This window comes from Gracilinanus agilis, chromosome 1 (genome assembly GCF_016433145.1).
Source record: "Gracilinanus agilis isolate LMUSP501 chromosome 1, AgileGrace, whole genome shotgun sequence".
Taxonomy (NCBI): Eukaryota; Metazoa; Chordata; class Mammalia; order Didelphimorphia; family Didelphidae; genus Gracilinanus; species Gracilinanus agilis.
Genome location: NC_058130.1, coordinates 508,198,794 through 508,214,440, shown reverse-complemented (window position 1 = coordinate 508,214,440; position 15,647 = coordinate 508,198,794). Strand labels below are relative to the sequence as shown.

General features: G+C 35.9%; 1 protein-coding gene across 2 annotated transcripts in view; it reads left to right on the top strand.

Annotated features, from left to right (window-relative positions):
• The window catches only part of CHD7 (chromodomain helicase DNA binding protein 7), a 153,679-nt gene extending 142,447 nt beyond the window's left edge, over nt 1-11,232 (top strand). The window contains exons 29-37 of one of the 2 annotated variants that reach the window (XM_044666157.1): nt 203-411; nt 568-1,230; nt 1,944-2,104; nt 4,002-4,229; nt 4,477-4,920; nt 7,480-7,701; nt 8,839-8,979; nt 9,137-9,241; nt 10,266-11,232. In XM_044666157.1, coding sequence (XP_044522092.1) covers nt 203-411; nt 568-1,230; nt 1,944-2,104; nt 4,002-4,229; nt 4,477-4,920; nt 7,480-7,701; nt 8,839-8,979; nt 9,137-9,241; nt 10,266-11,198 — 3,106 coding nt within the window. In that variant the 3' untranslated portion in view covers nt 11,199-11,232. The remainder of the gene's footprint in view (nt 1-202; nt 412-567; nt 1,231-1,943; nt 2,105-4,001; nt 4,230-4,476; nt 4,921-7,479; nt 7,702-8,838; nt 8,980-9,136; nt 9,242-10,265) is intronic. The other variant, XM_044666166.1, reaches the window with a different exon arrangement.
• Nucleotides 11,233-15,647: the final 4,415 nt, after the last annotated feature.

Below are 15,647 nucleotides of genomic sequence, written 5' to 3'. Positions count from 1 at the left end.
TTGTCTTATAGCCCTTAGGAATCATCATCAAGGATAATATTTATGGGAAAAATTTAAAAACCAAAGCACTTTAGGTTTTTTTTTTCCTTTGAATACTTCACTGCTAAGTTTATGAAGGGCAGGGGATGGGGGAGACTAACAGTCAACTTTAATCTCTTTTATTTAGGTACTATTCAAGATAATATCTTTCCTTTTCCAATAGATGGACAAGAAGAGAAGAAGCAGATTTTTATCGTGTAGTTTCTACTTTTGGAATTATTTTCGATCCTATGAAACAACAGTTTGACTGGAACCAATTCCGCGCCTTTGCCAGACTTGACAAAAAGTCTGATGAGAGTTTGGAGAAATATTTCAACTGTTTTGTGGCCATGTGTAGGCGAGTATGCCGAATGCCAGCAAAGCCAGATGATGGTAGGTATATTGATGAATTTAAAACGACTATTCTGCAATAAATAAGGAACTAAAAGCAAACAAATGAAAAAACTGGGTTATAAGTTAATTAGTTGTAATTTAGAAACTAGTCTTTCTGTTTAACGAAAGATAAATAGAGTTGCTTTTGTATTATAGAACCACCTGACCTCTCTTCCATGATTGAGCCCATCACCGAAGAGCGTGCCTCTAGAACTTTATACCGCATAGAACTGTTAAGGAAAATACGAGAACAAGTTCTTCATCACCCTCAGCTGGGAGAGAGGCTAAAACTCTGCCAGCCTAGCTTGGATTTGCCAGAGTGGTGGGAGTGTGGTAAACATGACAAAGATCTATTGGTTGGTGCTGCTAAACATGGAGTCAGTAGGACAGATTATCATATCCTGAATGATCCTGAGTTGTCCTTCTTAGATGCCCATAAAAACTTTGCTCAAAACAGAGGGACAAGTAATGTGTCTTCCCTCAATCCACTGGCTGCTGGATTTAGTCAGACTCCACAAGTCATCTCATCAACTCATATCCAAGATGAAAAGACTACAGAACCAACTGAAGTCAAAGTGGAAGAGTCTGAGCATTTAGTGGCCAAAGAAAAACAAGAGGTTGAGGAAGGGGAAGCTAATGCTGGAGAAAAAGATGTTAAGCAGGAATGTGAGGCTGAGGCATCTGTTAAAAGTGAAATGAAGGATATAGAAATTACTGCAGATGCAGATCCAAAGTCTATTTCAGAAAAAGGTTCTGAAGAAGATGAAGAGGAAAAGCTCGATGATGATGATAAATCAGAAGAGTCTTCCCAACCTGAAGGTAATGCCTCCACACCTAGTTCTGTATTCCAGTTATCAAAAGCTTTCTGTAAAACATTTGTATTAGCAAAGTCATGCTAACCTTTGGCCTATAAACTTCTCAAGAGGCCCACACTGTATAATTTCTTCTAAGAAGGAATAATATTCCCATATTTCTCTTAGATACTAACAGTTATTGATTAATTTGGATATGTCATCCTGGCATAGAAACATAAGACATTTCATATATTCTAAATCATAAAGGAAGGGGTGATATTTTGTAGTTTATTGTCAAAGATTACATTTGTAGATATAGTACATTCAGTATAATATATGCCACTAAATGAACTATTCCTTTTGAAGTAGAGGATAGGGAAAGCTCTTTGAGGAAGAATTTTTAATTAGTGGTAGACACTCTACACAGTGTACCATCATTACCCAATTTCTTCAGTGTTCTTCTCACTGAGTAAAGGGATAGAATAAGAGCTATCGAGAAATTTCCTCAGGAAAGTTACCTTTTGGTGTCTTCATTATTGTGGATTAATAGAAATAAATATAATAGAAATAGAAATAAAGTACAAAGTCATAATTTTCAGCCATAGCAGTCACTTCTAGATCAATAGCTAGAAAAATTACCCTTTTCTCCTCTTACTTAATACACTCAATTCTTCCTGAGTTTCATTTACAGGGACTGTCCTGTTTGTAGTGAATGCATATCAACTTTTCCTCCTTCAGCAGGAACTGCTTCTCAGGGGAAGAATTTTGATGAAGAAAGCAATGCGTCCATGAGCACTGCCCGGGATGAGACCCGGGATGGATTTTACATGGAGGATGGAGATCCCTCTGTAGCTCAGCTCCTTCATGAGAGAACTTTTGCTTTTTCTTTTTGGCCTAAGGTTGGTGTTTCATCATTTCTTTATTGAACACAGTGCATAGGGGGTGAGAGGACACCTTTCCAAATTGTTCATTTTTGTTTTTCCCAAAAATAATTACAGATTTTCTGCTTTTGTATACCAGATTTGTAGGTAACATGTTTTTGTTAAAGATTCTTGAAAACATTTTTAGAAGGCTACCCAATAAAAATGGTGGCAAGCTAGAGGTGGTTGTGGAGTAGTAAACTATAAAATGTGGTTAAACCTTTTTAGTGCAGTGAGGTTCTATGTGGCTTCTTTGATTAGATAGCATGGTTAACTAACATGCATTATTTCCTTGTAGTCTATTAATTATTGTGTCAGCAGAATCACATTCCTAGTAGGAAGAAATTTATGAACTTGAATTGTGGGTTTTATCTGCAAAAGACTTTCAATATTAAAAGAAAACTTTATAATTTGGAGAGATTGAATTCTGTATAGGGAGAAGGATGAGTAGCATTAATCCTTTTCATCTCAATCATATAATGTTAAATGGATTTTTTTCAAAGAAAAGCAAGTTTCATAGTTAAAGTTTTATCTTATAGAATACTGTTTATACTGTAATGACAGTAGTGGAAAGAATGACAATTTTTGAGTTGGAGGACGTGGTTCAGTAGGAAGTGCCTCTGCTTCTTACTAGTGTGACTTTGGACAAATCATCTAATCTCTCTGGGCCTCGGTTTCTTCGTCTGTAAAATCAGGAAGTTGACCTTCCTTCCAGCCCTGAGTCTGTGATCCTTATGCCTATGAACTATTTAATAGGAGACATTATGCAAACTTGGGGAAATTAGTTTTCTTACTGAATTTAGTAATTTTGTCATAAATCCATTTTCAATTTGGTTCTGGTTTGAAGAGTAAAGAAATAAAGTAGCAATATTTCTAATCACCATAAATAAGGCCATCTGGTTTAAAGCAAAATAAAACAAAAACTTGCTTTAATAGGCTTATTTCAAGAGGAAAGCAGGTCATCTGTTGCAGCTACTAAGATTGCTGGTAGATTATTCCTGCCCATCAGGAAGTTAAAGGATGATCTTATATTCTAATCATCAGTAATCATTGATTAAGTTGAGGGGAATGAGGGATGCTGAAAAAATTAATTTTTTCCTTCAAGATTGTACTATCAATGGATTCTTTTCTTTCCTGTCTCCTTAGTTCCTGCAGAAATTTCATCTGCTTTCCTGGATACAAAAAGGAGCTTCAGAGATGATTTGAAGGGCTCTTAGTAACAAGCATTTTTAATCTTTGGAACTCAGTCTAAGTAGACTAAAAGCTGTAATTAGAAATTTTTAATGTACACGCTTCAATGAAATTTGAAGTGATAATGGGTGTGGAATGCAAATTGACATTCATTAGGTAACCCTAGGTTGATGCCCATTTCATAATACTGAACTTTATTAATAGTGACGCTAATGAGGAAAAACTTCCTGGTATAGACTTTTAGATCCATCCTGTTGGATATGAAGGTACCAGAGCTTCAAGATGCTAAACACAGATGTTTAATATGTATCCTGATGACTTAAAGGAGTATTTCTAACCATATATGAAGTTGTTAGCTTTGCAGATGTGAATGCAAATCTACTTGTGAAGAGCTAAAACATTTTTTCTTTTCTAATTTTTTTGAGGAGGGGGTTGTATGTGTTTCCAGTTGTTTCAAATGGTAATGCTAATGTTAATATGTTAAAAACAAAAGTCTCTGTCCTAGGGCTACCTGAGGACTTACTCCATAACAAGACAATCTTTCTAGATGCACTATGCTACTTTAAATATTTTTTAAAATTCTTTGAATGATTACCAAATACTTTATATTATTGTTCTTAACCAGTGTAAAACTCAAAGTTTTCTTTGTGCCAACATTTCATTATATCTTTTCTCCTTTGTATAGGATCGTGTAATGATAAACCGATTAGATAACATCTGTGAAGCAGTGTTGAAAGGGAAGTGGCCAGTAAACAGACGCCAGATGTTTGATTTCCAGGGACTTATGCCTGGTTATGCACCAACAGCTGTGGACAGCCCCCTACAGAAAAGGACCTTTACAGAGCTTTCAATGATTGGTCAAGCTAGCATCAGTGGTAGTGAGGACATTGCTGCTTCTCCACAATTATCAAAGGCAAGTTAGAGAGATCTTATTTATATAATATAAAAAATTACTGCCTTTTTTATACTTGAAAACATTTATGCTTATATCAATCTCTTTTAGAACAAAAGGGCTATTGTATAGTCTCCAAATTCTGTGGTTTTATTCATAATAGGCTAATTTGCTTTGGCTTATTTATTTATTTATTTATTTTGGAGTCAATCAGTAAACCAGAAATAGCTTTGCTTCTTTACAACTTCACATCTTCATTTTTCACTAGGAAGATGCACTCAACCTATCAGTCCCTCGTCAGAGGAGGAGGAGGAGGAGAAAAATAGAGATTGAGGCTGAAAGAGCTGCCAAGCGACGGAATCTCATGGAGATGGTGGCTCAGCTGCGGGAGTCTCAGGTGGTCTCAGAAAATGGACAAGAAAAAGTTGTAGATTTATCAAAGGCCTCACGAGAGGCAACAAGTTCTACCTCAAATTTTTCATCTGTTACTTCAAAGTTTATCTTGCCTAATGTCTCCACACCCGTGTCTGATGCCTTTAAAACTCAAATGGAACTGCTACAGGCAGGTCTCTCACGCACACCTACAAGGCATCTGCTTAATGGCTCCTTAATGGATGGAGAACCTCCCATGAAGAGGAGGCGAGGAAGGAGGAAAAATGTAGAAGGGCTTGATCTGCTTTTCATGAGCAACAAACGGACATCATTGAGTGTAGTAAGTCCAGTAGCTAGTTTTCATTCGGTGTGCACTCATGTTTCTGTATCTGGTTGAATTCATCTCAGTTAAAGGATATCAAATCCAGCTCATGCCATTGAAGAAATAGGTGAGATTTGGAGTTAACAGAGTAGTGGATATTATCTGACATAATTATGGAGATGACTTTTAGGTTTCCCAACTTGTATGAGGATCTGCTTCCTTTTCTTTATGTGTTTATTAACTCTGACTTAGTTTAGATGTTATTCCTCCTTTGGTTATGATCTATTGATTACTGACAAAAAAAACCTTGGTTTTGTCAGCCAAAATTGTTACCATAGATATATCAACCTACAGTAAACTTGGATTTACGGAAAATTTGTTTTGGGGATTAGCCTTTTATTATAGAAATGTTTTTTTTTTCTGGCCAGGAATTTTGTGGTGAGTTCACAACTTGTAATTGTGTTTTCCTCCTGGAGCCAAGCTCACTAGATTTTTAACTTAAACCAATTGAAAGTTACTATTATTTTAGTAGAAAAATGACATATTTCCTTATGGAATCCAATTCTCACTTATGAAATAATTTTAAAGAATTTGTAAATATATCAATGTAATACATTCATCTTTTCCTCTATAATTTACCACCATAATTCATCAAAAAGTTGGCTAATTCTATTACTCATTGAAAGATTCCAGAAATACTTCCTTAGAGAATTCTGCTGTTTCTAGCCTTAGACTTGGGGGTTGGATTTATTGCATATCATTGCCTATTCCAGGTGAAAACCAATAAGCTGGCACTTAAATCAGTTCTGTCTCTTGCCTTCTTTGGATTGTAGGTGGATCTGTGTCTTTGAGGAGAGCCAGAAGTTAAACTGCCTTCTAAATGATAAGGCCCAAAGAAAACAGTTTTCTCCTCTAATTTGCATTCTTCTCCATGTCACCCTTTTGGCCTATCCTTTAACTCTAGAACTTGGGGGGGGGGATTTTTTTTTCAGGAAATGAGAAAAATCAAGGCTAATTTCTCAGGATTATATATTTAGAACTGAAAAGATCCTTAGATCATCAACGCCTCATTTTACAGATGAGGAAACTGAGACCCAGGGGAAATGAAGTAAATTGCCTAGGTAATAAGTAGCAGAGGGAATCTGAATCAGCTTTCTTTCATAAAGGGAAGGTGTTGGCCTAGATAAATTCCAAGAGTCCCTTCCAGCTATCATTCGATTAAGTGACAAAGGTTTCAAAGTCTTCCCTCCCAAACTAAAGCTCTTTTGAATGTACCTTAATATGTCCCCAGCCATAAGGTGCAACATTTTGTTAGGTATACATTAGTGCTCAGAAAATGGTGAATACATAGGTAACTCCCAGTATATGGCCTTCCTCCACTAAAGTAAATGGAGCAGTTTGCTTGTGAATAAATGAATCCTAGTTGCCTGAAGTACAAAAAGATAAGGGAGTCCTCCAGGGTCATACAGCTAGTAAATTACAGGTGGGATTTCAACTCCAGCTTTTCTGATTCCAACCTCAGCATTATCATACTCTTGCTATACAGTGAGTACTTACACACAGCAGTAGGTACTTAATAAGAATTTACTTAACAGAATGTTGAAAGGTACCAATTTAACTATAACTTGGCTCATCCTACCTAAAATGGCAACTGAATTAATCATGCCGTTTTCAGATGACACACTATCACTAATGCTCTGCCTTCCTTCTTGAAACTTTGTATACTATTTTGGCATATCTTGTTACCTAAAGTAATAACTTCTGACAAATTCATAATGACAAATTTATGCTGTAGAAACTATTAGCTTTTCCTTTAAAAATTTGAATCATATATCTCCTTTGCTGGAGACCTTTTGTCTAGAAGAGCAACACTTTTTAACTAAGAATACACTATGTTGCCAAGAACTAGAGCTTGTCCACTTTACAATGTTGCTACACATACCCCATGAATACTATTGTGCCAGCAAAATAGGATTTTGTGCAATTCACCAGTGCTTAAGCAAAATCAAGGGGGGGTTTTGGTTTGGTTTGTTTTTAAGCAAACCTCATAACTAATTTCTCTTAGTGGTTTTTCCCATGATCCCCAAAAGGCCAAGTAATCTTCACAATCCTCCCAGGGACCATATATAGTTAAGAACTCTTTCCCTACTTAGTTACATAATTCTTTGACAAAGAGAGTCCTGGTTAGGATTTAAAAGATTGGAGGTGTAAGGGTGAATGAAAAAGTATGCACTTCCTAGCTGTATGATTCTGAGCAAGTCATTTAACTCCAATTGCATAGCCCTTATTGCTTTTCTGCCTTGGAACTGATATTTAGGTTAAAAAAAAGTATGAAAATTCTAACTGAATTACAAATTATAAGTGAGAAAGGAACTTGTCAGTAATTGCTGTTTCATATTTGGAACTAAAAGAAACAAGCTGGAGAACTTATTTAAAAGTTAACATTTTTGGAAAATTTTTATCCTGTCTAGGTATGAAGTCTCATGATGCTAGAGTGACATTCTTCTGGAGTATGGTGCAATTTTAGGATGTTTTTGTTGAAAGTAAGAATGAAAAGAATTGTCTGTCTTTCTACAGGAGGATGCTGAGGTGACCAAAGCTTTTGAAGAAGATATAGAGACCCCACCAACAAGGAACATTCCCTCTCCTGGACAGCTGGACCCAGATACTCGCATCCCAGTCATAAACCTAGAAGATGGGACCAGATTGGTTGGGGAAGATGCCCCTAAAAACAAGGATTTAGTTGAATGGCTTAAACTACATCCTACCTACACTGTTGATATGCCAAGTTATGTACCAGTAAGTATCAGGGAATCATTGAATTTGAAGAGACCTTAGAGTAAGGGCTCTTAACTTTTTTGGTGTGTTATGAACCCCTTTTGGCAATCTGATGAAGTCTGTGGATCCCTTCTCAAAATAATATTTTAAATAATTGGTCATTTTAACTTGAACTGATTAAATATCACTACTATTTTAGTTGAGAATGACATATATTTCCCTATGGAGACCAATTATCATATGTGAAATAATTTTAAAAGAATTTATCAATATATCAGTGTAATATTTTGCTTCAGATTGCTAAATTTCAGTTTGAGATTGGTAAAAATAATCATGTAATTCTTTTCCCATCCATATGAAGTTGACAGATGTCTAGAAATCAGTAGACCTTGAGTTAAGAATCCTTGCTTCAGATGCTAGCTAATTCAACCACTCACACAATGCAGAATTTCTTCAACCACCTCCTTTACAGATGTGTATTCAGCCTTTTTAAAATGAAATATTTCAGTCTGAAAACTTTACCATTATGTGGCCTAATATTGTGTGAACTTTATTAGAAGCTATATTATTACATAGTTGTCTCAGTAAGTTTGTGGTCAACTAAAACTCCTAGATCTTTTTTATATAAATTCCTTTTAAATCAGGACTTTCCTATCCTATACACATGCATCCTTTTAAAAAAAACTTCATATTTGTTCTAGATAATTTGAGCCTTTGATTTTAGTCATAGACCAGAGAGTTTTGAGTCTTTAGCCTAACCATAGTATTAGTTATTGCTTTCTTACTTCCATGTTATCCACAAGACTGATCTGCATATCTAAGACATGAGTAAAAAGGGCAGTATGGTGGTATATGACAATTGTAGCCTATAATAGCATGACTATTAAATGTTTAAAATTTAATTCTTTGAAAATCATATCATTTGTAAGAAATAATGAGAATCTAAGAGACTATTAAAGCATACTTAGACATTCTCGCCTTATACACTTAACTTACTGCCATAATTTACATAAGAAATATTACCCCATCTCTCCAGTCAGGCAAACATCACCTATTAAATGTTCCTACTGTTTTGCTGAAAATGGCTAATTAGTTATATCATTGAATACTCAGTAGGAAAAACTAAACAGCAACTTGTTCTTTCCTTTTTTCTCAAAGAAGAGTGCAGATGTGCTGTTTTCCCCATTTCAAAAACCGAAGCAGAAACGACATAGATGTCGAAACCCTAATAAATTGGATATCAACACCTTGACAGGAGAAGAAAGAGTACCTGTTGTAAATAAACGAAATGGAAAGAAGGTAAAACTTTTTATGAAGGAATTCTCTATCAGCAGTTATTTCAGAAAGGTAGCTTTTCCTGGTAATTTATTTCTAAATAGGAAAAAGTCCATTAAAATGACTATATGCAAAAGCATATCTATAGTTTAAAATAGTTTTGTTTTGTTTTCTTAATCAGATGGGTGGGGCTATGGCTCCTCCAATGAAGGACTTGCCCAGGTGGTTAGAGGAAAATCCTGAGTTTGCCGTGGCTCCTGATTGGACTGACATAGTCAAGCAATCTGTAAGTATAAACTCCAGTGTATAAGTATGTATCTCAATGTGTATTCTCCAAGTCTGTACAAAAAAAAAAAAAAAGAAAAAGAAGAAAATGAGAGACAGAGTGAGTGAGACTTTGTGTGTGTGTGTGTGTGTGTGTGTGTGTGTGTGTGTGTGTGTGTGTGTGTTGGGCATTTCTGAAATCTTTTACCACATTACCTACTTTAAACTAAAGAAACTGACATTGTGAATCAATTCAACCACAGATCCAACAGTAGTACCTTAAATTTTGCATCTTTACTTTCAAGGAACATTAAAATATTTGTATTGGATTTCAGAAAGAAGAAATTGTCAGGTAATAGATATTTGGCCCCAAGTGGAAATTACTTAGAAGAAGGCTGTTCTAAGCTCTTTTCCAAGTGGACATGGATATATTTATACTGTTCAACTGGAAACCATTTTTATTCTCTTTCTTAACTCATTGATTGGAATTTGAAGGACTCTGCAAATAAATAGGTTGATTTGCACTGTATCAAATTAGCATAATTCAACAGAACAATATAGGATAGAAGATATAATATCTGCTATCATAAAATGTATTGAATTTAGTTGAAAAAATGTGCTAGTTTTCCTCTATTCAGATTTTGATCCATATGGATCCAAGTGAGTCTTCATCTGCCTTTCTCATTCCCACTGGTCCTTCCTTCTTGAAATGACTTTATATTTATTGGTGTTCATGTTATTATCCTTTCAGTAAAATGTAAACTTCTTGAGGACCAGAACTGTTTTGTTTTGTCTCTCTACTCTAAAGCCCAGTGCCATACTTTACCCAGTAGTAAGTGAATAATCAATATTTGTTGGATTATTTCAGTGTCCACTTGGAAAATGAGCTCACCAAATGAGTCTAGCAAAAAAAAAAATAAAGCAAGATTATGAATATTTGAATTGTTTTAAATTCAGAATATTAAGTGCTACAATGGGATAAACCATTGCTGTTTCCTATAAAGAAGTTGCTTATAGACATGGTGGTGTTCCTCTCCCCTTTCTAGGGATTTGTTCCAGAGTCCATGTTTGACCGTCTCCTCACCGGGCCTGTTGTGAGGGAAGAGGGGGCCAGCAGAAGAGGGAGGAGGCCAAAAAGTGAAATTGCCAAAGCAGCTGCGGCCGCTGCCGCCGCCGCCGCCTCCACATCAGGCATCAACCCACTGTTGATGAATAGCCTGTTTGCTGGGATGGATCTCACGAGCCTTCAGAGTCTACAGAATCTACAGTCTCTACAACTAGCAGGTCTCATGGGCTTCCCTCCAGGACTTGCAACAGCTGCTGCTGCTGCTGCTGCTGCTGGAGGCGATTCTAAGAATCCTGCTGCCATGCTCCCTCTCGTGTTGCCAGGGATGGCCGGATTGCCCAACATGTTTGGACTTGGTGGGCTGTTAAATAACCCACTCTCAGCTGCTTCTGGAAACACCACTACTGCTTCCAGTCAAGGAGAACCTGAAGATGGCACTTCAAAAGTGGAAGAGAAGGGAAATGAGAATGAAGAAGAGAACAAAGACTCTGAGAAAAGCACAGACACTGTTTCTGCTACTGACTCTGCAAATGGATCTGTCAGTGCTGCTACCGCCACCGCTGGATTGCCCTCAAACCCTCTAGCCTTCAATCCTTTCTTGCTGTCCACCATGGCTCCAGGCCTCTTCTACCCATCCATGTTTCTACCTCCAGGACTGGGAGGATTGACACTGCCTGGTTTCCCAGCATTAGCAGGACTTCAGAATGCAGTGGGTTCCAGTGATGAGAAGGCTGCTGACAAAGCTGAGGGAGCTCCCTTTAAAGATGAAGAACACCTAGAAGGCAGCGATGCCGAAGAGAGCCTAGATAAGACTGCAGATTCCTCCATTTTAGAAGATGAAATAGCACAGGGTGAAGAACTAGACTCACTTGATGGGGGGGATGAAATAGAAAACAATGAAAATGATGAATAACCAGTACCAGTTACAGTTAAAGTGTTTAAAACTTTTGACAAGTGGTAGTCCTACTGTTTACACTCACAGTTAATGTTCATACCTAGTTTTTATAAGCTGTTCTGTAACATAGTGTAGCAAAGAAAAAAAAAGTTTAAGTCATGTTATACAGATGTGTCAAAAGGTATCTTGGTCATTAAGTATTGTGCAGTGCATTATTTATTATCCCTAGGAGAGATGAAATTTGAGAGGTGATCATGTCTTTTTAAGGAAACTTACATAATGCTCTGCTTTTTTTTTCTTTTGGTACCATTGGTATTATAAAAGCAGCAATTTGTAACTGAGTGGCACTAATAGAAGGAAGTGCTGCTTAAAGGAAGTATGAAGTTATATATTTAATTTTTTAATTTTAATTTTTTTTTTGCTGTGAAGGTCAAGATGAAATTTACCATACATATCGTATTTGCTCATTATTTTTGACTGTATGGGAGTTCCCACACTTGCTCACACACACATACACACACACACTCTGACAATCTCCAAGATAGTGTGAATGTCTCTGTCTTGAGACACAGCAATAATAAGGCAGCTGTTGAATGTGAAGAGTACCTTTTGGAAATTAACCCACTGAGAAGGTTCTTACAGGATAAAACTACAGTTCAATTATCTCATGATCTTGTAATGCACTGGTATAAACAAAAAAAAAAAAAAGAAAAAAAAAGAAAAAGAGAGAATCAGGTACCTTTTTTTAAATTAAAGGACTTTGTTACTTTAGCCACAAAGCTAAACAGCATTACCTCAACTCTAAACTAGCCTTGAAGTTTACAGACATGACTTTGTAAATGTATTGTTTTTCTTTGTTGTGATGTCCTTTTATTTTTTCTTTGAAAACTGCTATCATGTAAGATAAGATGTAAATTGCTGCCAACTGTAGTAATGATACTTTTAATAAAAGTGACCCATGATATGCAGAGATGTAATTATAGAATGTAGTGTTTAGGGAAATCACAACTGGTGTTCACTCTATTTTTTGTATTCGCAATAGATGCAAATACAGCATTCTGGCTTTTGTACGGTTTCTTGATATATCCTCTTATACTAGATTAGCTGTTAGTAATGCTCTAAACTGATTGTCTTTGAGACCAGACAGGAAGAAAAATCTTGAATTACCTTCACATTATTCACTCTAGCTAACTCTACAGAAATGCACACAAAAACCCTTGCATTACCTCCTCAAAAGGGCATCGGAGACTGAGAATACTTAAAAATGTGTTCAGCATGTGATAATATGGTACACTAAAGAACAAAAGGGCAAAAGAAAAATGAAGCTTTAATAGGCACAATATCTAGGTCATTTATCCTTGGTTAATGGGTAGAAAAACACAATGCTGTAGTGTCAGCAAGGGACACAAAGGCTCTGTGGTATCCTGTAGACCAGTGCTTGTGATGCCAGAAACCAGTGTGTCAAACAACCTACATGAAACTAAATCTGACCCACTTAAAAAAAAAAAAGAAAAAAAAAACTAAAGCCCTTTCTAGAGAGTTACCGATTTGTACCCTTTGGTGACCTTTGATATTTGAGATAATGTATCATCTGAGAACTACTGTTTTCGATCTTCTGTGTCACCTGGACAAACAAAACTAAAGGGAAGAGAGCAGAGAGAAAGAATTGGGCTAGGCAATTGTTTTCATTTATGTGTTTTCCTTATGGTACTGGGGAAATAAAATTTATAACTAGACAGGCAACTTTAGTGACACCGATTAAATACAATATACATACATGTACACTATCTCTATCTCTCTCTCTATCTCTCTCTCTCTCTCTCTCTCTCTCTCTCTCTCTCTCACACACACACACACACACACACACACACACACACACCCCTGCACTCACACTCTCATATACCCAAAGTGCCAGAAAGGGGGACAATTTTGAATCTTCACTGAATAATGATGCTGTTGCTTTTCCCCCTTGAAAGTGACTTAAATGATATATAGTATGTATTAGAAAAAGGGCATCTCTTCTGAAAGGGAATTCTTTGAACAAAAAAATAAAAAATTAGAAGTGAATAAAATGTGTAAGGAGGTGACTAGCATACAAATTAATTGTTAGAACTATAGTACAGTAACTAGAGAACTTTTTAGGTCTTGAATAAGTCAAGCAAGAATTTGTGATGAAATAAGCTAGAAAGGGAATTTTTTAATATCTTTTATTATGGACAAGTTTTTTTTTAATAAGTAGAATATACAATGTATATGTATCCATCCATATTGGAAGATAAATGTTATGAATAGTTATGACCATCAGCACCAGTTATTAGCTACAGTCCAAGTAGAGTAGTGTAAGTGATAGGCCAACCATTGACCATCACAGCATAGCCTACAGGACACATTTGTTTAATCTTTGAAGTTACTTAAAATTCTATATTGAAAATTGTAACTGTATATTTGCTCTCTAAGAGAGCTTCAAGGTTAAAGATCTAGGTGTCTGCCTATTTAGGAGATGTTTATAGTTCAATTAAGATCACAGAAAGAAGGTATTTTAGTGATCATCTAATCCAGCCCACACATTTTTGCAGATGAGGAAACCGAGGCCCAGGGACGTTAGGTGAATTGCCCAAACTCACACAGGTGACACATGGCAGATCTAGGATTCAAACTCAGATCCCATGACTCCAAATTCAGCATTCTTTCACTCCATCGAGAATGAGGTGGTTCTCAGCAAGAAATGAAGTACTGAATGATAATTGTCTTCACCCACTAAGAAGTGGAAAGTAGGTTAGAAATTGGGAGTTAAAAATACCTGCTTTCAAATCTAAGTTCTGCCATTTTACTACTTGTGTTATCTTTGGCAAGTTACTTAAACTCTAGGACCCCTTTCCTCATCTGTAAAAAAAGAATATTGGAATGGAAGTTGTTTAAGGTCCCTTTTAGCTCAGTCATAGAATCAGAGTTTGATGGTAAAGATTTCTTAAAAGCTATATGTACTATAGATATGTTTTAATTCTTCTTTAGCTTCTGTATTATTTTACCTAAGGACATGTTAAGATTGTGCACTTACTAATATCTCTTATGTTTTTAGTAAAGAAAAAAGAAAAGACCTTTTGCATCTTTTTGTCTGTTTTAGTGAGAATGAGTTTACCAGAAAAAAAAAAAAGCAAGAAAATGATAGAAACTTTGAGAGGCGATCATACAGGGGGAAGGGACCTTAAACATCATCCAGTCCTCTCCTCATTTTACAGATGAGGAAATTGAGGCTGAACGTGTTTCAATAAATTGCCCAGGGTTACATAGCTACAGAGGGCCAGAGTCAGGGTTGGAACTTAGATCTTCTTCACACTAAGCACAATACTCTAGCCTCTATACTAGCCACGTAGAAAAAGAAAACATGGAAAAAGCCCAATATAGCCATCCCACCCACCACTTAATTTTGATATTTAATATTGGTACATCAAATGAATTAGTAATTTTCCCCTACTATCCAAAAAGTATTTTACTATTATTCAAATGTCTGTGATAGTACTAGTAAGTAAAAGATGCTTTTGATAATTAAAAACAAAACAAAAACCCATTGCCATTGATGCTAATGTTTTTTTTTAATCTATCCCCATTACATAAGCAAGCTTTTTGAAGTGATGAAGTTTTTTTTAATTGCAGATAAGAAACTCTACAAATTACTTTTTATGAAGATGGAAATGAACTGCCAATTACTATAAATTCTGTAGCAAAATAATTTAAATTACCAAGGTACTAAATAAACTCTAAAAAGTACAATGTAGCCTCTTTATAAGTTCCTTAGCTTGATCTCTTGCATACTGGACAATTTGATGTTTCCTCAACTTTGATAAGAGTTACCACCACCAATTTGTTAGTATTTTGTGGTTAAGTTTGCATTTGACATGAGATGATTAAGATAAATGTTAGGAGTGCATCTAATGCAACATCTTTTCGACAAAAATTGTTTCATGCCTAGACTTTTTTGTAGATTCTTATCCAAATTTAACGATAGTATATTGGTTTTTGAAGTATTACAAACTCTTTAAATGCTCTCGTATTGCCTGCCCCTTTCCATTGCTGCTGTACATTCTTTCCCCGTTCAAATCCAAAACCAAAATAATTCCATTCTTCTTTAGTATCACATTGTAGAGACTCACTAGTCCCATTCTAATGCCTCAGAATTTTTAGAAGTGCCCTGCTATCATGGAGTTCTATTGGATCTATCCCTTTGCAAGGTGTATAAAAATGGATTTGGGAATTCCACACTAGTCACTAGAACAACTAGTCAAATTCTTATAGTAAAGTAAAACAGGTAAGTTAAAACATTAAGAGGAAATCATTTTGTTTTCTCTCCTATAAGATATATTCCTTGTCCTCCTAGTAATTTGATCTTAAAAGGACTTCAACTTAACAAATAGGGGACACATGATCTCCATTTCTCTCTCTCTCTTTCTCTCTCTCTCTCTCTCTCTC